The sequence below is a fragment of the Stegodyphus dumicola genome, chromosome 12 (assembly GCF_044657685.1).
Source record: "Stegodyphus dumicola isolate Sdum_Otavi_A_Nest chromosome 12, ASM4465768v1".
NCBI classification, from domain to species: Eukaryota; Metazoa; Arthropoda; class Arachnida; order Araneae; family Eresidae; genus Stegodyphus; species Stegodyphus dumicola.
In genome coordinates, this window is record NC_140779.1 from 8762108 (window position 1) to 8789172 (window position 27065).

Sequence of the window (27065 nt, forward strand, 5' to 3'; positions counted from 1 at the left end):
TACTCAAGCATTATAATTCGCAATAATTTGCGAAGTATGATGTTGTTTGTGCAGGTGAAGCAGATGCTCTATATTCTTTCTGCCAGATCCATGATCAGAATTTCTTTTTGCTATTAAATTCTGATTTCCGATTTATTTATTAAATTCTGACCACCCTCAGAAAATCTAGAATATTTGAACCCTTCTAAAATAATGTTAGCAGAAGTTACTAAGAAGGAAACAAAATGGCTTTAGGTGGTTTTTCTAAACGGTATGCAACACCGCACTGCACAAAAAAATTTCAGTATGCATTTGCCAGCAACAAAAAGGGAGCAATACAAATAAAATCAGTGTTAGATGTTTGTAAGTTAGGTTTCATTACATAAAATTTTGTATCATGATGAACACAGCAATAAGGAAATTAATGCTCAAAGATCAAAATATGCAAAGAGGCTGGTGAAAGAATGATATCGAAGGTACACTGCGAAAAAAAAAATGGCGCAGTTCTGTATCTCCCGTTCTACTGGGCTGACTGACGAAATTCAAAATCGTGATTTTCATGTCTCGAAATTGCGACTTAAGGTATACATTAGATTTTAGATTTATATGTAGCATTGCTCTAACATAGGTACTTTGACACCAAATTCTGAAATAACATATCAATTTTTTTTTCCATGTTTCGATTCTACGATTCAAATTACGCCTAGATATTAAATTTTGTAATTTTTGGTGAGAAATTTACGGAAAAATTTATCTTGGCGGATTTTCTTCAGTTTTCGCCAAGAAATATTCTCTTGGCGGAATTCTCAATTTATAGTATCCTACTTACTTTCCTTATTTTTCATTGATGCACAAGAGGAAAAAAGGTCCATCGTTCATTCTTTCAAATAATTTTAACAAAGTGCGTAAATCACATTTTCGTTATTATCACTTATATTAAATACGCCAAATTTCAAAACGCGCCAAAATGTAAACTCACATATATCTGAGGAAATTTTCAATAAAAAACTCTAATTTTTTGTAGATATGCTTAGAAATACATCTACTTTAAGATGGTGTTAAAAATTTTATAGGTTGCAAAACAATTTTTTTTCGAAAAATTTCTATAAAATATTTAAAAATACAAATTTTTAAAATAAATAATAAAAAAATGTGCGAATTATATTTGGATTAAGCCTAAATTTTGAATTCTGGAAGAAGCAATCAAGTACGTTTAATAAAAAAAGGAGGTATCAATTAGTATATATCAAATTCAATTACATTGAGAAGCTGATATATTGAGATCTAATTTTTAAAAAACTGCTCCTGGGATTTTTACAAAATATGCAGTTTGGCATAATTTGAGTCGCAGAATGGAAATATGGAAAAATTTGGCATTTCATTTCAGAAAAATCCGATTTTGTGTCGAAATACCTACATGAAAACAGTGCTATATATAAATCTAGTACATATTCTAAACCGCGCTTTCGAGACATGAAAAACGCAAGTTGAATTTTGTCAATCGGCCCAGTAGAACGAGAGATATAGAACTGACCCCCACCCCTTTTTTTCCGCTGTGTACATGAAAAGATAATAAACCTTCTTATACTACCAAAATTAATTGCATAGAAATGCAAGCATTTATGGGATTAGACTAGAAGAGAAACACGCTAATGTGACAATCAAAATCGTAAAAACAACCTTGTATTTTGCGTAAGTGTAAGTGTAAGTGTATTTTCTTCTTCCTAGATATTTCTTTCTCCTGATGAGGAGGGACCTTTAGCTGCCCTCGAAATCGATTGAGTGTTTCATTACAGTTACGCTAAATACAAGGTTTTTTTTACGATTTTGATTTATGGGATTGTTTTGTGGGTTCTTGTATATGTTTTGTATATTTTTATGTATCTGTGTTATTCCAACGGCCATTCACACCCACAAAGCTATTGTCACGTAATCATTGTCAAACAATTATCCTCAGCCTCTATTTGGCCATGTATTTATCTTTACATCTGTATTATAAACTCCTGAGGCAGCCTCACGGGGCCCAGGGAGTTGTTGTTCCTAGATAGGGGAGGGCGTGGGACACACACCTGCTTACCTATGTTAAACACCAGGCGTCCCCGTCCTCTGTCACCTGTGACCTGTGCTGGCGTCTTCAAAATGAGGGGGATATGCACTAAAGAAATATTTGACAAGGCTAATATAATACATGTATTTTAGACAGGACAGGAAAAAGTGCAGGGGGGACCACAACATCGTCATAGATAAAAAATGATATTGTCCCACTGCACTAACCCTTTCTGCCATTTATTAAATATAAAGACAAAAGATTTCACTTTTGTCTTTATATTTAATAAATAACACTTCAGGTCATTACATTACGGTGTTGACATAATAAATTACATTACAGTAACAAGTTATTTAGATAAGAACACACATACAGATAAATTGGAGTGTGGATAGGTGAGGTACAGGTATATTTGTATACAGGAATCAAGGTTCAGATAACATGCTACAATTAATTAGGTGTTGCAGTCTGACATTTGTTTGTATGCTTGGAGGAATACCTTAGCATTTGGGAAGATGGGTGTGATGTGAGTTATAATGCTATTTTATTTTTGTGTTGGTGGTGTCGTTGTGTGATTGTGCATACATTTCACAAGAGTTCATTGTGCATAGAGTTCAATGTGTGCGGCAGTATGGAAAGCACTTTGTGTTCTGAGCATCAGATAATAATGTAAAGTTCATAGTTCATATACCTGAGCGTCAGAGTTTAGAGTACTGGAACTGCGTTTTGGCAGTTTGAAGTCATTGGCAATTGATAACGATCACTCACATAAATAGTGATGACTTAAGATAGTAGCACTCTCTGTTGAATATCATATTTGAATCAAGTGAGTACTTGAGATTGTCTACATGGATAGTTAACTGGTGAAGCAGTAGATTGGGAGTCATTCTTCAATGGAGGTGAGCAAACAGTCATGATTCTTTGGACAGCTGTGTGGTGGCACTTAGATTGCTCAGCATTCATCATTGCGTCAGTTTGTTCTTATGAGTGCCATAGTTTTCTACCTTGTTGTTGTAGCTTGTCTATAATTAGTTTGATGCTTTTGTAGGTGTGTTGATGGTTGATTAGGAATCTTTTGAATTCCATTCCCACTTGAGTAGGGTATTTGACGTGTTGTATTTCAGACAGACACACCAGACCATAGACCTCCTAACCAGGTCCATATTCTAGGGGACCCATACAGAGTTTAGATATCTATGGTCCTTGAGACCTCATCCTCGAGGGCGAAACCCCCACAGTCCCCGCCCGGCTTTTACAAAGCATTAGGCAGAACTAAAACGTTGCTATGATAAAAACTCTGTCCCCTTGCCTTTGGACACCACTCCATCCGCAAAAATTTCATTGTTTAAAGGTGCTCTGTCCACTCTGTCAGTCCCGCCACGAAAACTGAATATGGCCAAACCTCCGGGGACTCGGTCGACGATCTCCGATATAGCTCCACCACAGCCGAAGGAACAGACACGACAGTACCAGTACGGTCCCTGCCAAGCCTGAACCAACCTGAGTACAATACCCGAATTCTAGTCCTGTGAAGTCAAATTATATGCCCTCGTGGTTGAGACTGCCTAGGTACAGATCCTAACCAGTACTTTCTAGGCGTTCGCGCGAGTCAACCCCCGGGGGATTGCATTTCAGACAATAATATATAAAGCACGATTTAGGATTTTAGTCAGTTATCTTCGATTTGATGATAACGATACCAGAACTCAAAGAACAACTGATGGCACATTAGATCCTCTGCGAGATGTGTTCGAGCGCTGATCAATGCAATGAAAACGTTTTATGCACCTTTCGAGTACACAACCATCGACAAACAATTAGCGGTTTCAGGGAATGATGTCTTTTTTAAAATGTATATTTCATATAAACCAGATAAATATGGGATAAAAATAGTTAAGTGCTAAAACTTTTATGTTTTCGATGCTGAAAAATATACAGACAAAAAGGGTTCACCCCAGAAAATGTTTCAGTTGTACAATACTATTGCGAGGAATTAGTTTCTCCCAACCATGGAACCAACAGAAATTTAACAACGGAATAATAGGTTCACATCGATAGATACTGCAAGGAGTCTTTTGGATAAAAAGATTACAATCGTCGGTACTTTTCTTAAAAAAAAAGGAAATATCCATTTCATTTTTAGAGACCAAAGGAAGACGGTTCAATTCTGCTATGTTTCCATATAGTGAACAGCTTACTTCTATCATATTGCGCACTAAAATGGAACAGGAAAGCAGTCATAATACTTCCCAAAATGCATATACATGAGGATAAAACAGATTTAGCAAATTTGCCTATATGATAGAAATTTATAATCCAACAAAAGGAGGCGTCGACAGAATGGATCTATTATGACACATTTACAATTGCGCCAAAAAGACGCACCGTTCATCCTTATATTTATTCTACAGCTTACTCAAGACTGAGGAATAAATTAAACGATCCTCTTGAAAGTATTAGCTGCGAGAAGTAAAGAATGTTTTGATAACCGAAAAGAGTATTTCAAAACGGTAACGGACACTTAGTCGACAACTAATTAGCCGACGAGATCCTTAGCTGGCAGCAACAGTCGTCAGGACATATAACCGGCACCGAGCTTCAGCCGACAGCACATTTAGACGACAGGACAGTTTTAGCCGACCAGGGCATTTAGCCAACAGTACATTTAACCGACACAGGCATTTAGACGACAGGTTATGTAATCGACAAAATGTTTAACATACAGCACGTTTAGCTTACAAAGCGTGTATGTAGACAAAAGACATACGCCAATGTTTTAGTAAAATGTGTTCTTGTTTATCTGGGAAAAAAAGGCTATTTCAGGGTACTTGACGAAAAGGTTTATGAACAAGTACCATATTTTTATCTAATTTAATGTTAAAGAGGCTATGGCTTTTAAAATTGAACACAAAAACAACCTTATTTTGGCGTAGATATTGAAATAAATTTCTACATATATAGAACTCTATATTTCATACATAGAACAGACATAGAACTCTATATTTCAGAGGTGAAAAAGAAAATTTCAGCAGTCCAAAGAATGAAACTGTTTCACGTGGAAAGAATCAATGGAACAAAGCGAACACAAACTTAATGTAAATTGGATTTCTTTGAACTCTTTCACATAAACAAAAAATTTCTTCTTTAAAAATTACATGAATATTTCATCGCTTTCAAAATTCTATATCTAAACTTTTTCAAATTTCATTATTATTTTATTATTAACAAATCACGTTATATTTGATTTCGCTTTGCTCCAATCATTTCTTCAAATATACAATCGTTTGTCTCTTCCGACTGCTGAAATTTTCTATTCCACTTCTGAAATATAGAGACCGAGTCCACCAGTCGCCAAGCGGTAAAGTCAGTGATCACTTGTAAATCGGTCCGAGACTCGAGTTCCGGCAGACGAGATGGTTGCATGGGCGCTTTCGTGGCTTTTCCCATGCGTAACGTGCATGTGAGCCAATTTGTTTTTGAAAGTCCTTCCCGAAGGCATTCCTTCCCATAGGCAGATAACCTTGAGTGCTTTGTCATAATCAAATAAAACAAATCAATCCGAAATATAGAGACCTATATCTGATTATCTGCAAAATTGATTTTGAACCTTATTCTGAAATAAGGTTGATTTTGTGTTTAATTTTAAAAGCCAGAATTTCTTTAACATTAAAGTACAAAATATGGCACTTATTCGTAAACCTTCTCGTTGGTACTCTGGAAATAGCCCTTTTTCTAGATAAACATGAACAAACTTGACTAAAACATTGCGACACATTTTTTTTTTATCTAGATGGATGTGTTCTCACTAAACGTGCTGGCAGCTGAATGTCCGTGTCGGTTAAATGACCTGTCGGCTATACATCTCTGACGCCTAAATGTCGTGTCCGCTATGTCTCTTAAATGTCCTGTCAGCTAAATGTTTCTTTCGGCTAAATGTCCCGGTTAAATGTCCTGCCTGCTAAATGTCCGTGTCGACTAAGTGTCCTGTCGGTTGAATGTTCTTGTTGGCTAAATATCCTTAAGGCTAACTTCGGCTAAATGCCTTGTCGGTTAACAGCTGTCTGCTAAGGGTCACGGAGCCATTTGAAAATGCTTTCTATGGACCTAATTGGACCCACATGTTAAGTGGATTAGAAAAGCTAGTTTTACGTCTCGAAAGCCTTCAAACTATATATCATATTTCAAAATTAACAGTCCCTGAGTAACTGTCAAGAAGTCCTCAAAAGGTGCAGACAGATGTTTTTCTGCTCACAATCACGAGGTAGAAAAACAAAGATCAGGTGTGCAATCTGTAATAACTATATTTGCCTAGAGCATCAGAAAAGTTTTTTCAAATTGTATCTAAATTAAAATAAAAAGTAAAAACAACATGTTCTATTTTAAATATTTTGTTAAGTTTTAGAAGTGTTTATTTAAAATAAAAATCTTCAAAACAATTATTTTGTATTTTTTGTTTGGAGTGCTGCTATACGCCAGTGCCACATTACAATCAAGGAAATAAGTGTAACATTTCAAGATTAACTATAATTTTCGTCTGAGGAAAGCTGAGAAGTCAACCTATCTTCGCTGTTCCGGCGAACACAGCTGCATCGAAGTTATGTCCAGAATTCCCTCAGTCGCAGGAAATCAAGGTTTCATGCCAGAAGTTCGAAAGACAAAAACCTGTGTTCAAGCGCTTATAATGGATTCAGCCGCAAAACCCTCCGAGAAGAGAACTGACAGGAGAAATGACCGAGAAGGAAATGCAAGGTATTATCAGAGACAAAATGATAGAAAGATGTCTTTTGGAAGTCTTGCAACTCGTCTACGTTTACAAACAAGCTTGGACGTCTCTGCAAAACCTGAGTTGGGGATTCAGCGCCTTAGAAATTCTTGAAAGGTAGACAGCAGCAGTTTAAATTCTATACGATGACAGCTTGAGGTGCCATCTCACAAACAGATAATGAAATCTGTCCAGACTTCTCGTTGTCGGTAACAGGGACTTCCGTCATCATTCTTTTTTTAGGCTTTTAAACTTTGGTATTTTGCTAAAATAGCTATCTTTGGAATTTTGCTAAAATATTGTCGTACTAATTTCTTAATTCTCACTGATAGTACTTTGAAACAGAATACTTCTCGATGTAGGTAGGATATCAAGCATATACTCCAAGGTAGCAGCATTACGCTGAAGAAAACTTAGAAAAAAGTGAAATCATAGTTAGCTTCCATTCTGATGCATCTTTTAAATTCAAAGGAAATTCTTCTAGAAGACGCACTGAAATGGAAATCAGTACATAGCAGCTTTATTGACTAACTTATCCTACCTTCCTAAATAGACGAAATTTATTCGATTAATAAATACTTAGAAAATCTATAACTGTGAGGCAGTTCGATGTATGGAATAGGCAGTACATTCCGGAATCACATTGATGGGTTTATTTATTTTTTTTCCTTAATTCGGAGAAAGACGCATATGCTTTCAAATCTTTTGCAGCATTGTGGAATTTATACTTTTACCTGTCAGACAGGTAAAAGAATGAATAGTGTTAAAAGATTCTGTTGAAAGAAACGTTTGAACAGTTAACTATATGTAATCCATATGAATAATACATTTGTGAATTCGTGCATGATGAACAGTATAAAATTAAAGGAGATACATAGGTTTAAAGAATAAAAACTATGCTCTAGGGTGTGATGCAAAAGCGTATAATGGAATGTGTCAAGAATTATGGTGATTTACTTTCCATGCAAGATGATTTAAAAATATTATTCGATCTATGATTCCAGACAAACGCAGTAATTAATGTGTTTAACATAGTGTAATTAAGTTTAATATGAGTTCTGTAATTGAAGAATATAGGCATACCAACATGTTTACAATAACATGCTTATGCCACAAAATTTTTCTTTTTCCTTCTTGTTACTTTATGTCACCAGATAACTGATATTGTTTCATGAAAATATATGGTCCTTCTACTCGCGGGTTTTGCGGAAGGCTCCTACCCTGTTAGCAAAATGACTAAAATAAAAATAGACCTGAAATTAGCAGCGCAATCTACTTACTGTTTTACTGTTGGTGAAAACCATCTGAAAACAATTGATGCGAATGCTGACAACCTGGAATAATTGAAACATAATTGTTTTGTGCCTCAGTGAACTGTGAACTTCAAAACATACCGAAAATCCGGAACTAAATTTCCATAAATTTCAAAAACTAAAGCGTAGGTTAAGAAGTCTTCCTTTTTCTTCTAAGGTTTTTGTTGCCCGAAGAAGGAAATGTATTACAGTTCTAAGGACTGAAAAATCAGTTTAATCAAAAATAGGTATGAGTTCGAAGCACTCCACTTCTGGTGATGATAATTTTCTATCAGGGGGTCGTCTTAGTGATGCCATACATGCAATGCATGCCTAAAGTGGCATGCGATTATTAAATTTTATTTAAACCTGGAAACTGGAATTTAAAACTGGAAAAAGGAGTTATTGTTATTTAACTGAATTGTATATTAAATCCTTATTACTAACCTTCCATTAAATTCTTGACTTTATGTAGAATCAGCAATTTAAATTTGGTGAATATGTGCATTTTATTATTTTGTATGTTTTGCGATGTTTAATAATATATTAATATGCAAATACTATAGACAAGATTCGATTGCATATAACTCAAGCTTACATTAATTAATATATATATATTAGTATTCAACATGCTGCCCTTGAAGAAAATTCAGGATGCACTGCTGTTATGTTAGTATATTTCATATTTTCGTTTTGTTATTTTAATATCCCGGTTTTCGGTTTAGTACTTAATAAACGCTTTCATTCGGAAGGTTATAAATTCAGTTTATGGAAAGTACAGAAGATGTCAGTTTTAAGGATCATTGTACTCTTCTAGTACTGTCACACAGAGTCGTAGCTAGGGTTTTCAGCGCCCAGGGACAACTGAAGATTTCTCGCCCCTACTGCTTGCCAAGGATGGAAAACATTTAATTCTAAAATGTCGTAACATCAGTTTGGCGCCCCTTGGATTCTGCGCCCGGGGACAGATGCCACCCTTGCCCCTCTCTAGCTACGCCCCTGCTGTCACAAGATGTTTTGTTGCGTAAAATATTATACCTGTAATCTGTGTAGAAAAATTAAGAACAGAAATAATGCAAAAGTAAAGTGATATAAAACTTTAAACAATATTTTCTTAGCTTGTTGAAATCTGCACTCGTTAGTGTAGTTCCTTACGAAGAGTTAAAATAACTGGAACTCCTAAGCCTACTTTTAGCTCCGGTTTATTCCACGTCGCAGACGAATTTGATGCATCACTCAATAATTTAAAATGCATATTCTTTCAGCATGGTGGTTAAAAGGCCTGTCCCCTTCTTTCAACCTGCATTATTTCCTGCTTCTGCGTGTGGCATCAGTTGTGAAGGCCGGAGTGTGCTTCCTCCATAAAGTGATTCTGGAACGTGAAATGATATAGAACTTTTGTGGGTTACATCTAATTTCTGTTAGTTGAAATATGTCTCAACAACTGAAAGATTTTGCTAGCCGTCTTCCCAAAGGTGGCGGTGGACTAGGCACTGGTTTAAAACTTTTAGTTGCTGCTGGAGGTTTAGCGTACGGATTAGCTCAGTCCGTTTATACCGGTAGTTATTAGGCTTAAAGTATTGAGTTTTTTCATAAATGTGTATCTTGTATAAATTTTACAGTCGTCTGTTTGTATCATATATGTAAAAAAGTCCCTTCAATTTCTAAAATATTTTCTGTATAGAGTAAATGTAATATTTATAAATGGAATTTAATTGTTTACACTATTTGAGTATAGAAAAAATGTAGTATTCGAGTGGTTAATATTTCAATATGTATGTTAAAAAAGACAAAAAATATCCAATTTTATTGACCAGTGTTCGTAATAAATGAATTTATTTGTGCGAACACTGTTAAATTAAAGTTTACACTGCTAAATTAGCCATCGAAAGTGTAGAGCGAAAGTTAGGTAGGTGTAACATTACATCTTGTACAATGATGAAACTGCATTTCTTGTAGTGATGGATTATGTTTTTCACAATTGGTAATATTTCAGAAAGACTTCCGAAAAAGTAAAAACGTTTGAATTAAATAATTTATTTGATCATCAAAGGATCACTGATAATATTATGATATTACAAACAATAAGGTGTAAATTTATTTTGGGCAGAACATTTTAAAGTACAGTGTCTCACAAAAGTGATGGGACACTTGTGCTTTACAAAAGGATACTGTAATAAAATAAATTAAAAAAAACATGTAAGAATTTTTTGTGGGTGTGTTTCATACTTAAATTTAGTAACAATTATTACATTTTCTCAAAATATTAAAATATTAATTTAATAAAAATACAATTGTTTAGAACGGAGCAAAAAATGGCTCACATAAGTGATGGGACACCATTAGATACTACTACGTACTACAATAAAAATATTTTTGGGGTTTTTTTATTTTTACTCAAAAGCAATTGGCAATAATTTATAAAATCGTATGCAGTATTTCTCTCCAGTTTGTTTTGGAATTTTTGTGTTTTTTAGCTCTGTGCAGCCATGAATGCTAAACGAAAAGAAACTTTGCCTGAAGTTCGAAAATAAGTTATTAATTTGCATATTGAACGTGGAAAATCTATAAGAAAAACTGCTGAAACAGTTAACTTGAGTCATTCAACAGTTTTCAATATCATTAAACGATATAAAAAGAATCATATGATTCAGGATAAAAGAAGACCTGGCCGACCATAAAAAGCTATCCAATGGAATAAAGCGAATTATCGTTCGAAATATTAAAAAAATCCAAGAATGAGTGCTCCTAAAGTTGCTGCTGATTTACAAGCATTATATGGAGTAATTGTTAATCCTGAGACTATTAGAAGAGTAATTCGATCTGCTGGATATCGCGTTAGAGCAGCCGGGAAAAAAATTCTTCGTAAGTGAAAGAATAGAAAACTCAGACTGGCTTTCGCAAAATCCATCATAAATAAGAATTCTGATTACTGGAATGAAGTTATATTTGCTGATGAGAGTAAATTTCATATATTTGGTTCTGATGGTAGAATCTTGGTGTGGAGAAAACGCAGGGAAGAATTTGGTAAACAGAACTTGGTGCTAGCAGTAAAACATGGTGGAGGAGGAGTTATGGTATGGGGGTGTATGTCGTCCGCTGGAGTTGGTAAACTTGTTTTTATTGACAGTATAATGGATCGGTACAAGTATATTGACATTTTAAATCAAAATTTGAAATCTTCAGCACGAAAATTGAACCTTCATAACGATTTTAAATTCTACCAGGACAATGACCCCAAGCACATTGCTTTGAACGTTAGACTCTGGCTGCTGTATAATTATCCTGAAATAATAAAAACACCACCACAATCTCCAGACTTAAATCCCATAGAGGATATTTGGCAAGAATTGGAATCAAGAATTCGCAAACACACCATTTCTTCAAAACAACAATTAAATTCGATGCTTCAAGAAGAATGGGGTAAAATCACTTCAGAAATCACCAAAAAAAAATTAGTCGAATCCATTTCAAGAAGATTAAATCATGTTTTAAAAGTAAAAGGAAATCCAACAAAATATTGAAACCTTTTAAAAAGTAAAATTTTTGGATAAATATTTGATGGAAAAGTAAGTGTCCCATCACTTATGTGAGCCATTTTTTGCTCCGTTCTAAACAATTATATTTTTATTAAATTATATTTTAATATTTTGAGAAAATGTGTTATGTAATATTCGTTACTAAATTTAAGTATGAAACACACCAACAAACAATTTTTACATGTTTTCTTAATTTATTTTACTACAGTTTCCTTCTGTAAAGCACTGTAGAAACATTAAGGTAAAATTCTAGTAAACAGTACAGCCTTGGCACGATTTTGAAAATTGTGGCCTACACCAAAATGACCCGTTTACTAATCATTATATATGCCGCGTTTAATGCTCATCATAAAGTAGTCAAAAATAACCAAATCCCCTGTGTACTGTATACTAGGATTAAACGCAGTTTAATTTAAAATAGCAGAAATGCCAAAGTTGTGTGTGAATGTGAAAACATGGATTTACCTCTGAAGCATAATAAAGTGTGTACAAGATGTACTTTCAATAAACAGGAAGACATACGATTACCTAGAGTGTGTATTTGAAGGAGGTAAACAATTTTGTTTAATCATAAATACTTAAACTGTGGGACTGTACTAAACATTAAGCGATTAATTATACTCTGAAAAGTGTATTTACATATTTTTTTTCCCACTAAAACTGAGTTTTGATGAAGAAGGGTAAATGTATTTACTAATGTGTCAATCAGCCAGAACTGTAGTAAAATACTATTAACACATTTAATATAACAAAATTGTGACAGTGTTTTGAGCCTATGATAAGCTATCAGAAATGGTGAGTAAAAATATTTAAATAAAAGATAAAAAATGAGCAGTTAAAATTAAATAAAATGTGAAACTCTGAGCATGTTAACTACTTAAATAAATAGAATAAATATATTATAAAAAATGGTGCTTTTCCGTTTTGCAGGCGCAAACGATAAAGTCGTCAATAATGGTTTAACTGATGCCAGACGAAATATCTTCGCTGGTAACCTTTTATGCCTCAGTTTCAAAACAAGTTGAAGCCATTTCTTATCAGATTGTTTCTTTCAATACTGGCATATAGAATTTTTACACGATATTTAAATTTTATCCCCTAAGACAGTTCACGGTAATAAGTCAATTAGAACGCAATTACACCGCTAATCCGAAGGCGAAATCAAGTGTTAAATTCATCAATTCTAATGAGAATGCACTAGCGAAATTCTTGCATTTAAACTTGTATTCCAAATTAAGATTTAACTTGAAATTAATGTAGATAATTACTGAGCGAATTAGATTTTAGTAGCGTAGTTTACGTGAGATGAGATCACTTGGGGTCACGTGATACGAACCGGCGAATCAGGATTTTGAACCATGAAATCATAGTAAATTCTTAAATTAATGTCTTTTTACAAATTTATTGTCTTTATTTATTGGCTTTTTACAAAATTTTAAACCATATTATAATGTTTATGCCTTCAAAATAAAAAAAAATTCTTAGAATTAACATTTTTTATGTGTATACTGTATGTTGTCGCCAACAAAGTCTGCTTAACGAGATTTGCGCCGGCGAAATGGAAAAGTACCTAAAAAATTAATGTATATTGAATGGTTTCAGAATTGCCTACAACAGAATAGTGTATGTATGTGGTAAATAGATAACTTCTAAGGTGATCTTGGCAGTTTGTTTTGGCAGGAAATATTTGCATTGTTTGAGAAAGAAACACTTAATCCACTGTAAAGTCACTCTTTTAAAAATCAAAACTGGAATAAAACTACTAAAGACAAAACCATAAGATCCGTGACCATTAATACACCGTAGGCGATGTGTGCTTCTGATGTTTTTAAGGGGAAAGTGTAAAACTGAGCTTGTGTAAAAAAAATATATATAAGTGCTACTTTGGTAGACGGTTGCACGGATTTTGGCGAGTTTTTGGCAATTTTTCCATTGGTGAGTAATACGACTTTAGGTAAACCCATTGCTGGATAAGTTATTTATGGTAACCAATACTTTGTTGACATTTTATTTAAAAAATAATGCGTGTTATTATGCATAAATTCCGTGTTTTAAATATTATTTATGGCTTCTAAATATTAAAAATCAATTTAATCTTGCATTTTTATTTGAAATAAAAATTTTATTTATCATATTTTATGAAATTTTATGCTGTGGATGATGTAATCAGTGACGTCACCTTACTTTAAAAGTAATTAATTGGTTTTAATATCTATAAATTTAATCTAATGTTTTAAACATTATTTATGGGTGTTAAATATTAAAATACAATTTAATTTTGCATTTCTTTTTTAAAATGATTTTATTACGTATGATTATTTAAATAATTTTAATTCTAGGCGTTATGTAATCAGCTCTCTGATTGGTTTTAGAATATTTGTGCATTAATGAGCTGTAATCAGCTCCCTGATAGGTTGCTGAAAATTTGTGCATTACCGTGCATTTTAAAATTTAATTCATAATTCGAATTCCTTTAAAAATGTCTCCTTCAAAGATGAATGTTGTTTTTGATAAGTACCAAGAATTTTTGGTTTCAGAATCAAAAAATTGTCCTTTGAGACTTTATTTTCACCAGCCTGGCTTTCCTAATCAAAGATTTATTTATAAATTCTTACAAGGGACAGAGGAAATTTATTTTAAATTTTTGAAGGAAACGTCGCTAATTTTCTTCAATGAAGTGCGAAAATGTGGATCACAGATGAAGACCGTTAGAAGAGCCGATTCTGAGACGGCCATATATGATATTGTGGTCATGTTGGAAGAAATAACCGCTGTAACGGTAAGAAAATTAGGTACTTTTCCGTTTTGCCGGCGCAAGCGATAAAGTCGCCAATAATGGTATAACCGATGCCAAACGGAATATTCTCGCTGGTAACCTTTTACGCCTCATTTTCAAAACAAGTCGCAGCTTTTTCCTATCAGATTGATTGTTTCTTTCAATACTGGCGCATAATTTTATAGAATTTTTATCAGATAGTTCAGTTTTATGTCTAAGGCCGTTTTCGGTAATTAAATCAATTAGGATGCAATCATAGCGCTTACCCGAAGCCGAAAATATAGAAAAGGTAAAGTCAAGGGTTAAATTCATCAATTCTAATGAGAATGCATTAGCAAAGTAAAGCACTGCAGTTTTACATAATTTCTGAGTAAGCTATTCGTACGAATTGAAATATTTCTTGCATTTAAACTTGTGTTCCAAATTAAGATTTAACTTGAAATTAATGTAGAATGTAGATAATTACTGAGAGCATTAGATTTTTGTACAGTAGTTTACGTGAGAAGAGATCGCTTGGGGTCACGTGATATGAACCGGCGAATCAGGATGTTGAACCATGAAAACATAGTAAATTCTTAAATTAATGTATTTTTATAAATTTATTGTCTTTATTTATTGACTTTTTATAAAATTTTAAGCGATATTAAAATGTTTATGCCTTCAAAAAAAGAATTCTTAGAACTAACATTTGTTTTAATATTTTTTATGTGTATACTGTATGTTGTCCCCAATAAAGTCTGCTTGGCGAGATTTGCGCCGGCGAAACGGAAAAGTACCGAAAATTATTAGACATTCCTCCTTTTTTACCAACAATAAACTAATTGCTGTCATTTTAGCTCTAGTGTATGAAGCGTTCTTATTTACTTATTTTAAAGTATTTAAATAATATTGTAATTCTTTTAAACGTTGGTATGATGGTTTTTAATTCGATATTCAATTTATGTAATATTTTAATCCAATTAAACGTTGGCGCAATGTTTTTATAGTGGTATTTTTATTCTATTTCTATGCTATATGAAAGTAATAATTTAACCTTTCTTTAGTATTTTATACTCGTAGTAAATGTATTTATTCTATATAATATATATATATATATTATATTCTATATAACATATTTTAAAGTATTTAAATTTAATAATATTCCAATTCTTTTAAATGTTGGATGATGTTTTTTATTTCGATATTCAATTTCGGTAATATTTTAATCTAATTAAACGTTGGCACAATGTTTTTATAGCGGTGTTTTTATTCTTTTCTTTGCTATATGAAAGTAATAATAACTTTACTTTAGTATTTTATACTCATAGTAAATGTATTTATTTACACTTGCCTGCCATCTTAAAAAAAGACATTTTCAACAAAAAAATTAATCCATTATTTCTAACGATATTTATTTTTTTTTTTAAGTTTCGAATACTTTACAATGCTAATGAACTTTATGAAGCATTTTTCAAGATGGCTGACGTTTGTAAAAATCGCGCCAACGTAAATCGCCAAAAATCCGTGCAACCGTCTACCAAAGTATCACCAATATATATATAAAGAAAGCAGTGCTAGATTTTTAAATAAAGTAATTCTTTACAATATTTTTAACTGTTATTCATTCTGCCTCATTCATGTATAAAATGATTCATCAAAAAGCAGTGTAATTTTGTGACAGGATACTAACTGAATAGTTACTTCAGTTATACGAAACTGATTTTTTGATAGTTTCTGATTATTTGCATTCGCCTTAAACACTTGTGAAAAGTATTCATGAGACAAAGCCGTATGTCGCCAAAGTATTTATATGTGGCATCCCAATGATATCACACACACACACACAAAAAAAAAAGATGTTTATCTAGCGACTTCTATACATATGTAGCTCATTTGAGCAATGTGTAATGCTGAAGTTGTATGTGTGCTGAGTTTCTGCAAATCTTTGATGTTTAACCTTTTCGCGACGGCGCACCTTTGTTTAAAACGCTCGTGCGGGACGGAAGAGAATCGAAGGCAGTCACCGTACAGGACGGAGGTTTTGCATTGTTAAGCCTAATTTTATAACAAAAATCAGAAAAACAAAAGTTTCGCTTCTAGCATCGTAATTTTTGGTATCATTTTAGATTATTACTTGAGCTCTTATATATGTTAAAATTAGCCCTTAAAACATTTATTTCTTTATTTTACATGGAAATATACTTAAAAAATTGCTTATCTTCCATAATACTTTTCGGAAGAGCCATTCAAATTATTCTAAAGTTTTAATTGATAAAATCCATCAATAAAGTTTAAAATTATTAAAAAGAACACAATAAAGACTATTTACAGTAAGAAGTAACAAAATTTAAAATGAAAACGAGCGTGGTAAATTTCGAAGCGCAGAGAAGTATCACCTTTTAACTCTTAGAAAAAGTATCACTTTTTAACTCCTTAGAAAATGAATCAGTACTCTCATTTGCGTTAGTAAATGGTTCACTAACCATACTAGGGTATTCTTCCTCTGATAAATAGCGCCTCCTTCCCGTCATAATAGACTGGAGGTGAGGCTTTCCTAAATAAAAAAAGAAGGAACGGAAATATATCTGAAGGCAATGCAAAACGTAAAAAAACTCCGCACAGTAACCCTAAAAGACCGTACAAAGTAGAGGAAAAAAATAGAATAAAAAAGGAATTGGATATAAATCAGATACGAGAATGTTTTCATTAGCACGTAGCGATTTAAAGAGCCAAGCTGCGTTTGTTTACATTACGATTTCCCCCCTCCCCAGCCACAGCTGACAAGCAAAATACCAAAAACAGCCAGAATATAAACAATCTGAAGGTCAGAATACTAAAACTATGTTCAGTTTAAATGTAATGGACACAGAGTGCCATCTAGTGGCTATTAAAAATTGTTTCAGCTTAAAATGCATATCTGCACTGCCCGTTCACTTGGCCAGTTCTCCAGGAGTGCACGGGTGAACCGCCCGGGCCTCACATGCGTCCGTACGAAATGCATATATGATTCGCCCGTCGCGAAGAGGTTAATTGAAAACAGATCACAGTGTACATGGGGCAAATAATAGTGTGGAAAGGAAGGATTCCTCTAAAAAATGTTTTATTTACTGATGTTTGTTATTTTATTAATTTGATAGATTGCTCTTTTGTTGGAAGCTTATTGTGGTGCTATTTTTGAAAATGGCTGTTGCCTTTTGCATGCTAGCTAGGCAAAAAGTCACTTGCCAACAAGTTTGTGAAACTTTTCGGTGAGGGTGCAGATAATCAGAAAATATAGATTTCTTTTCCTGCATGACTGTTCTAAATGTAAACAGTGTTAAATGCAATAATACCTCCATATTCACATATATTATATTTTCAAAGTGTATTGCAGTAAAGTGAGACTGTAAAAAATATAGTTCTGGAGCTCATCATTTGATTTAGAATAACCAGTGTGATTTATCTCAGAATATTAATTCAGATTTGTCTGCAATCCTATCGTATCAGATGTTCCTTGATAGCAAATGATATTTCATCAAGCATGAAACTTGTGTTTTCTTCTTTTTGCATTTAAATTAGCTTCAGTAAAAGCATTATCGTTTTCTGCTTTTCACACAAAGGGTCCACAAACTGAGCTTTTTTCAGTGTAGCTTCCATCTTTTCTTATACTTTAAAAACTTTCTGTCTTGCAACAAAGGATAATTTATTTTTAAAATAAAAAAATTCACAAAGGTAAGATAATTTCATCAACCATTTAACATCACGAAAACTATCTTTAACCCGTCAGCACACGCGCTGGGGTAAAATCCACCCCACGTGTAGTCTTTTCTTAGAAAATAAGGGAAAGTCGTATGTGACCTTTCTAGTACTTTATGTACCTTTCAAGATCAGGGTTAGGAAGTGGTCGTCCAAAGGAATTTTTCCAGTGTCCATGAGATTTTTATGTTTTCGGGGAAGGCATGTGCAACGGGATTGTAGCTACCCCGCGCGTGTACTAACGTTTCACTTCCAGGGAGACATTCATTGAGATGAGTGCGTATGAGCGAGAACAGTAACGACTGCGGGTTCTTCTCGCTAGTGTTGAAACTGATAGCGAAATTGAAAATTCCAATTCTGAGTGCGATAATATTTCTGAAAGTGCTCTTTCACGAAACTGTTTCTGACCAGTGATATGATGATTCCCCCGATCTTCTTTGACATCATATAATTTTATTGTTTGAATAGATGGAACAATTTTAAGTAAAAAATTACCCTCGAAAAACGTTTGGACACGGCCGCACAGTATAGTGTCAAGAAAAGCTTTAGAAATTTGAAACATCCAACTGAGTGTTTATTGCAAATTATTGATGAATAAATAATGGAAGATTTGGTAAAATCAACAAACATTTACATTTCATCAATAAGAAACAAATTCTCTAGAGAACGTGATGCACAAGAGAGCACTCCAGTGTAATATAATAGGAAAAACAACACCTTCAGTTCAGCTACGTTTGTCTGGAATATAATAGGAAACGCTGGAGTGCTGAGAGCAGCACTCCAGCATTTGTAAAAATATTTATTTGTTTGTAAAAATATGTTGTCACACTATGTGAGGATTGCTCAGGTAGGAGGGGGGGGGGCAGAAAAACTATGTGTTATTTATATTTTTTTAATATTCTTATTTAGAATCTATTCTTTCATATGAATAATTAAACTGAATGTATGACATTATATTCAGTTTTAAGGAAAAAAGCTAGTAAGAATGCAGCCTTTTCATATTCCTCTAGTACTTTATCAACCCACTCTTTATAATAAACACTTATGTTTAAAAAAATATGTATATGGAAACAGATTTTTCTAATATTAAAAAATCATATATGTATCTTACATAAGTTAGTAATTTTGCATAAATTTTGATTTTTATGGCTTACTTTAGGTAACCAGTATGGAAATGTTTGTATAACTTAAAGTAAGATTATCTCGAATTAAAACTGGAAAAAAGGTTTAACAGAATTCACAAAGCTATTAGTCATTTATCCATTCATTGAAAACAAAAAAAAAAAAAAAAAAAAGCATTTATTTACACGTTGGGGGGGGGGGGGTGAACTCCGAAAAACAAACACTGGGGTAAAATTTGTCTCGCGTGGGTGGGTACTAACGTAGCGCAGTATGGTTAAATATTGCATCTTAAGCCGCTTGGAGATGCTGGTTTAAAAACATGAAAAGGGCTCTCATTTCCAAAAGCCTCTTCCAAACATTCTCTTTGGGAACTATGTAAAATTATTTACTATCTTATTAGTACTTACTAATCTTATTCCACTATGTAAAATTTTTAGACATTTTCAATGTTAATCAATACATTGATATTGTCCGCTGGAGAAAAATTTCACTTATAGCTCACCTACTTTTTTTGTTGTATTCTCCATTCCTAGATTTTGGAAAAGGGGGGATTTTTTTAATCAATTTTTTTTTTATTTGTGTTTATTCATTTTGGCTGGTAATCCAAGATTGGGATATTAGATGTTTCCAGACATTGGACATTTAGACTTTGTACTATACATAAATTTTTTGTCCATATGTGCAGAGTACTGTTTTTAATAGCATAGTTCAGAGGTAGTTTGTGAAGTTGAAACATGGGAACTTCAGCCTCAAAGATGATGCTTACTCTGAGTAACCATCCTTTGTAAATAAGGAACTGTTAAAAGAAGCTATTTTTAAAAAATAATGTTGTTATGTTTCAGGAACTATCAGACAGACTAAATATTCCAAAAAGTACGGTGTATGGTCATTTGAAGAAGACTGGATGTACTCCATACTTCCTGTTCTGAAATGAAATAAAGCTTCTTTTTTGAAATTATTCATTACTAAAGATAAGAAAACGATAGCATATAGTAAGTTAAAAGAAAGATCAAAGTATTGGCCAAATGAATCTTTAGTAACACAGATAGGGGGTTGAATCTCAGAAAAACAATGGTTTGTTTATACAGTCAAAAGTCGTTAATCCGAACTCGTCGGGACTTCGGAGATTCCGGATTATCGATTTTTCCGGATTATAGATCATCAGTTTAAATCTGGTAAGATGACATGCAGAAATTACAAAATTAAAAATATGAAACCATAATTTATGAAATAAAGAACAATTATGATCTAAAGGGTATCAAAATTTACAAAAATAAATCTTAATATTTATTTGTTTACTTTATTAAACATTTCTTTCAATGTAAGTTGTTTAAGATGCTTCCTTTCATGTGATAATACTTTCTCTTTAATTCTATTAAACAGACATAATTTCTTGTTTAGTTACAAAGTTCCGCTGTTCAAGTCCTGTAATTGCTTTAAATCATATCAAAGACGGAGTACATCGACATGAAATACTACATTTAGTAAGGAATCATAAGCCAAATAAAATAAAAACATCTGCCGTGAAGATAAGGATAGTGCTGACAGATACTTCCAATTCATTACGCGTCACGGCGTTTCCCCCCCACCGCAGAGCAGCGTGAAATTGATACAGATTTCAGATTTCGAAACATACTTTCGCTTTGTAAATCCTTTACATATTAGTAAATATATATCGGAAATTCTATTTGACATAATCGAAAGTTCAAGCTTACTTTTATAAAATTGTTCTAACAATCTGCAAAAAATAATAAGCCAGATCCAATTCGAAGATTAAGGAACAACGCAATCTGCAACATTAACTGAATTAGATAATTTTAGCTTACCTTTTACCGTCCGTTATACATTAAACGCGCATGCGCACACATATATTTGCAGCCGTAAAGGTCTTACGCGCACGGGTAAACGCCTCTGCGCGTGCGTCAAAGTGACGCATGCGCAGAAAGTTTGTAGCTTTGAGGTCCGGATTATAGATCATTCCGGATTATGGGTGTCCGAATTAACGACTTTTGACTGTAGTATGTCTATAAAATGAGTTGTATATTATGAATTGTTGCCACCAAATCAGACAGTAAATTTGGAAAATTGTTTCCAGTTGATTGTCGTAAAAGCAACATTTGAAACAAAGCCTCCAGAACTGACCAGTTGAAGTGTTGTCTTCTGTCATGATAGCACTCAGCCTCACATTTTGATCAGTGTCAGATTGAATAGTATAGCTGGGATATTTTTTCACGTACCATATTTTTTAGACCTTGCATTCTCGGATTTTAATCTCCAACTTTATTCACAATTCTCTGAGTGGCCTGGAGTTGTTCATTTCTTTGGAGACTCTCAAACAGTATTCTCAAACTCATTAGCATCTGTATGAATAAATGTAAAAAAAAAAAAAAAAAAAAAAAAAAAGCTGTTGTAGAGAGAGTAAAAAAGGTAAAAATAACAAAATATCTATGTGAATCCATGAAATTTTCGGTACCTGCAATTATCCCGTCCACTAAAGTTGCCTGCCATCAAATGAAATAAGACCCTGTCAAATTTGCGGCAATCATTCCTACTGAATTCTGAAGAAACTGATGCCTCTGTATTGAATAAACTTTCTGTATTTAACCCATTTTTGTGAAAAGGCTTTCATTGATTTCTGTTATTTTTTGTTAAGACCACCAAATTTACCAGAAGCTGCATTTAAGAATGAAACTTTTCACAAGTAACTGTTCCAGTCTATTACTGTTTTGTCAGCCATATTCAGCTGTCATTTAATGCACACTTTGTGATAAAATCCCATGCATTTGAAAATAAATTAGTGCTTGCTGTTCTTTAGAAGGCAGGATCCAAATTTTAAGAAAAGAACAGTAAGAGTAGTTAAATTATAGCCTTTCTCATAAAAACAAAATATGTCTTATCAAGAATTAATTGGAGTTACTTTATATGAAAACAAAGATGTTGCGGGCATTATTATATCACATTTATCCATAATTTGCTCTAAATCCTAGTGCTTTCACTGTTGATAGGGTAATTTGTATGTTTTGTACTGCTTCATTTGTTTTTATATTAAAAAAGGGCTTATAACCTTCCAGTTGACCCAATATTTATTGGCAGATCAATACCTACATGCTATAAAAATAGCCATCTATTTACAGATTCATAAAGTCATTAATGAGTTAGTGACTTTTTATGAGAAGGGGGTAAGACAATTAAAAAGTATTTAAAATGAGAAGATATTTAAACAAAGCATCATTTATTTTAAATAACAAATCTTTATATTTTGGTTTATTTTTTAATGAGAATGGGAGCTAAATTTTGTCCTCTGTTTTTTTTATATGAGTTATATCTTATTTTCCAACCTGTCAAATTAAATAGAATCAGTGCTTATGTTTTACATCAGAATTTCAATTATCAGCATTAAAATAAGCTGCTGTAAGAGTGTTTGAGTGGTGTTCATTTAATATAAATATATTAACTAGCTTTCCTTAGAAAACCTAATTTAAAGGCAGCTCTTTAAGCTACAAATCTTAATGCTGTAGTGGTGATAAAGTATGCATCTGTAAGATCTGAATGTGTATAGTGCAAGTTCAGAGCCATAGCATGGTTTTCAGCAGCTGGGGACAACTGAAGATTTTGTGTCCTCTTCTTGTTTGCTGAGAAGGAAAAATATATTCTGAAATTTCCTAACATCAATTTGGCACCCTATGGATGCAGTGTCCAGGTACAGATGTTCCCCCTAGCTATGCCTCTGGTACAAGTTATAATCGTTTTATATATTCTTGAATTTCAAGATATTCCTTACTGTTTACATGATCTTATGATGAAATAATATGAATGAAGTATATGTTCTAAATACCTCTTATTTTCTTTTCAGTTGATGGTGGTCATCGAGCTATTATATTTAGTCGCATCGGCGGTGTGAAAAATGACATTTATAGTGAAGGCCTTCATTTTAGGTAAAATATGAATTCTATAATTTATAGTATTCTGTAATTTATAGTATTTCTGAATTCTATAATTTATAGTAATTTAGTAACATTATGTAGACTAACAATGCTGTCTTCTGTAAAATTAAACAAGAAGGAGTCTTAGTTTAATGTAAATTTTGAATAAAATTCTATAGATTTCTGTGGCATTGGAGAGTTTAGTCTTTTATTCCTTTCAGTTCCTATCAGTTTTCTCATATTAGGGGAAAATTCTATAGCAGTGCTTCTAGAGTACTTATATCAGATATTGGTGTGTTTTGCTCCCAGTTTGAATCCTGTATTATCTTTTATAAAATATATAATATTTCTGAAAGACACGTGAATAAAATTGCTGAAACTGTAGTTGTAGTTCGACCTGGGATTCAAGAGGCAGGCGGCTTGAGCATTTATATGTATGTTTTTTTTCCTCATGTGTATTATGAATATGAGCTAGTGTTCTTTTGTAGAGGCATATCTGTACAGAAATAATCCTTGAATGCTTTGCCATAACTAAATCAAAATACTCATAATTTAGGATTAGTTTGTTTCAATATATATGTAACCATAATTTTTCTAATTCCTTCTTATCAAGATATTCTTCTTAGGATTTGTATCTCAACAATCCTGTAGTCTGAGAAAGCTATATTTTTATATATGCTCTTCACGTGTGGCCTGAATGTGGCAAATAGATATTTGTAGATTGAGATTAAAAAATTATGCCTGTTATGCTTAGGTAGTGGAGATAGCTCTCCTGCCTAGAATTGCATTGAGGCCGACAAGCCTTCATTCAGAGCATAGTTTAATTCTATTCCCAGAACAGGATTCTGTGTTGAACTTAACCCCTTCGAGCCGGGTAGCGAAAACGCGCACTTATCGCTGAGGTCGGCAGTGTCTTACGTGAGCGTCACTCCAGGGCCGGGGGCTTTTTTGCTACTAAGCCTAAATCCATGAAATTTCCGAAGTATCAACGCATTGTTTAATAAAGCTCTATAGAGTATTTAAACGGCTTTATAAATATTTTAATATATATATACTTTAATTACCTTATTTCTTGTTTAAATGCATATTTTACACATTTTATTTTAATTACTCACCATTTTATGAATTTTAACATTATACATCTGAAAACTAAATATATTACTTAAAATTCTCTTTTCGTATGAAAAATTGGAAAACAGGGATCTACACACAGTCCTACGTTACATTCCTTGCACCCGTAATAACTCATTTGCCGTTTTGGAGGATTTTTCCGGGAATGTGAACAAACGAAGCATCGTCATCTCACTTTCTTATCAGTCTCTTCTGAACAATGTTTTGGAAAATGTCTTTCAGTTAATTTTTCAGAATCAATATCAGAATTTCAGAATCAATATCTGAAATATTTTGCATCATTTCTGCTATTTCATGCTCTGTTAAACATTTTCGACGCTTCGACATTGCAACGGTAAAAACAAAGAATTCACGTCTAACAAGATCTAATTTTCTAAAAACTGAACTGCAAACCGAAATACGCAATGCTTTAGAGCAAATAAAACTTCTCTACTTACAGTAAACAACTACCACGTGCGAATAAAGTGCGATTTAAAGAGACGTCATAAATCACGCCATTCGGAAACATTTATTTCCCCGTTTGTTTATATAATCAAAAACACGTGTATGTGAGTCATGCTTCTCTCATTTCGAGTAGAAGGTCTAATTTACATGTATCTGAAACCATATGGACATACAGTGCCATCTTGTGGCAGAAATTATAGTTTGAAAAACGTTCCAAAGTACTGGCACAAATACGTGACAGTCGGTAGAGAATGGAACAATCCTCTGGCACGCCTGCGTGTCAGCCGGTAGGTAAGTGCGTTCATTGCTGGCACGTATACGTGACAGTCGGCGCGAAGGGGCTAAACATGCCTTATATGGAGTTGAGCTGTTATATTACAATCACATAGTTTTTACAAGTTATTCATATCATGAATTGAAATGAGTAAGTGAGAACAAGGTTTAGAGTAGACTGAAGGGTACCCCTTGTATTATCGCGAAGTTGTTTCATTTATCTCTAAGGGAGTGCACAATGCCAAGTTTGTGCAAGTCTCTTGTGTTTTTTTAAATGAAAATAGGCCGACGAGTACATGGATAAAGTCGAGGGAATGCGCAATGCCTAGTTTGTGCAATTCTGTGATTTTTTTTAAAGTGACCATTATCTGTACATGGATACTGAGTTTGTGCAGTTCTTTGACTTGTTATTTTGTCTTTGTGTAGTGGCGATTTTTGGCGTTAAAATCACTACTACACAAAGCCAAAATAACAAGTCAAAGAATTGCACAAACTCGGTATCCATGTACCACCAAAATCGCCAATTTTCATCAAGGGGTACCCGTAAATATACTTTTACCAGAATAAGTTGTCTGATATAGTGGCAGCAGGTATAACTTTGCCATTGTTGTTACATTTATTACTAGTAGACTAGTTTAAAATTATTATGAATTTGTCTGATGTTTCTATGTTGTTGTGACTGAATGTCTGACAATAACATAAGATAAAGTGCATTAATTCTATTGTGGCCAAGATGTGAGGGTTAGGCTTGTCATTGGCTTTGGCTCCTTAGAGGTAATGGTATGAAGTTTTTACGCTGCCCCAGTTTTGAAAAAAAAAAAAAATCTCTCGAGGAACATATTTGAGGGTCTCCCGACCCTCTTCCCTTACCACCAACAGCTTGAAAACTTCTGGCTGCACAGTATTTTAACATGTGTATTTTTTTGGGCACTTTTTTAATTTTGAAAAATTTATACCATAATATAGTGGGTAAGATTGATACTACAAGATACTGGAGTTACTGTTTGAGGAAAAAAATTTTCTGCAAATCTGTTCATTATTAATGCAATAAATGGTAGAATTATTATCTATTAATTACTTTAATTTTCTACAGTCATGTCTAAAATTATCTTTACATGCATAAAATCATAGATTTATCAGAAACTGTGAGCTGTCCTTTTATGAATTAGTGTGAAATGATACATAACACATAAAAGCAAAGGGAAAAAAAAATTAAGAGCACTATATCTGCTTATTTCCATGTCAGCAGTAACTGCACTTGCCAGCCAACTATTTTCGTTTTCAACGAATTCTCCTAGCTGACACCCTACAGTGAAAGTCACCTCTTCCTTATACCTCAGAAGATTTTAGCATTTGTTTACATTTTAAACATTGAACACCTGATTGACTCCTTTCAACACTGCCCTTGATGGCCAGATTCCTTTTTCGTTCTTTAATCATAATCATCTTTGGTTTTTGCGCCAAAAACCTCCCTCTCTCACTTTCATTCTTCAATCAACTGCTTTTGTTATCCATTCAATTTCCTATGGAAGACATGGAGATAATTAATTTTTTTTTATAAAGGTACTCTGAAATTAAAATGGCTTGGTCTTATGTTTGATATAAAACTGTAGCATAAAACAATAGAAATGATAATTTATTACAAGAAGAGTTTGGAGGGGGGGAACTAGGTTAAAAATATGGAATATGATAACCAACTTGTGCACACATATCTCAACTCTTTTTTTTTTTTTTTTAATGCTGGCATTAACACTATTAGCGGCAGTTTCGGAAATTAAGTTCCACTCCTCCTGCAATGAAGTCTTCTGGGCATTTACATCTTCTGTAGAAGGAGGATGTCTCCATGCAGCTGCTTTTCCAAGGTAGTATAATAAGTACCCTATCGGGTTAAGATCAGAAGATTTTGCTAATTGCAGTATTCACTCAGTATCTTCATTGTCAAGAAATTTGTCAATAAGATTTCCTCGATATGGACAAGAATTATTGTCCATAAATTAAAAGTGATCTATATGCACATAGTCTGAAATATTATTATGATATGTTTAGCTGGTCACAGGTCTGCT

General features: G+C 33.3%; 1 protein-coding gene across 1 annotated transcript in view; it reads left to right on the forward strand.

Moving 5' to 3' along the window:
* Positions 1-9402: 9402 nt before the first annotated feature.
* The window catches only part of Phb2 (prohibitin 2), a 53010-nt gene continuing 35347 nt past the window's right edge, over positions 9403-27065 (forward strand). Inside the window, exons 1-2 of the mRNA XM_035359789.2 lie at positions 9403-9639; positions 23085-23166. Of these exons, the coding sequence (XP_035215680.1) occupies positions 9513-9639; positions 23085-23166 (209 nt within the window). The 5' untranslated portion in view covers positions 9403-9512. The remainder of the gene's footprint in view (positions 9640-23084; positions 23167-27065) is intronic.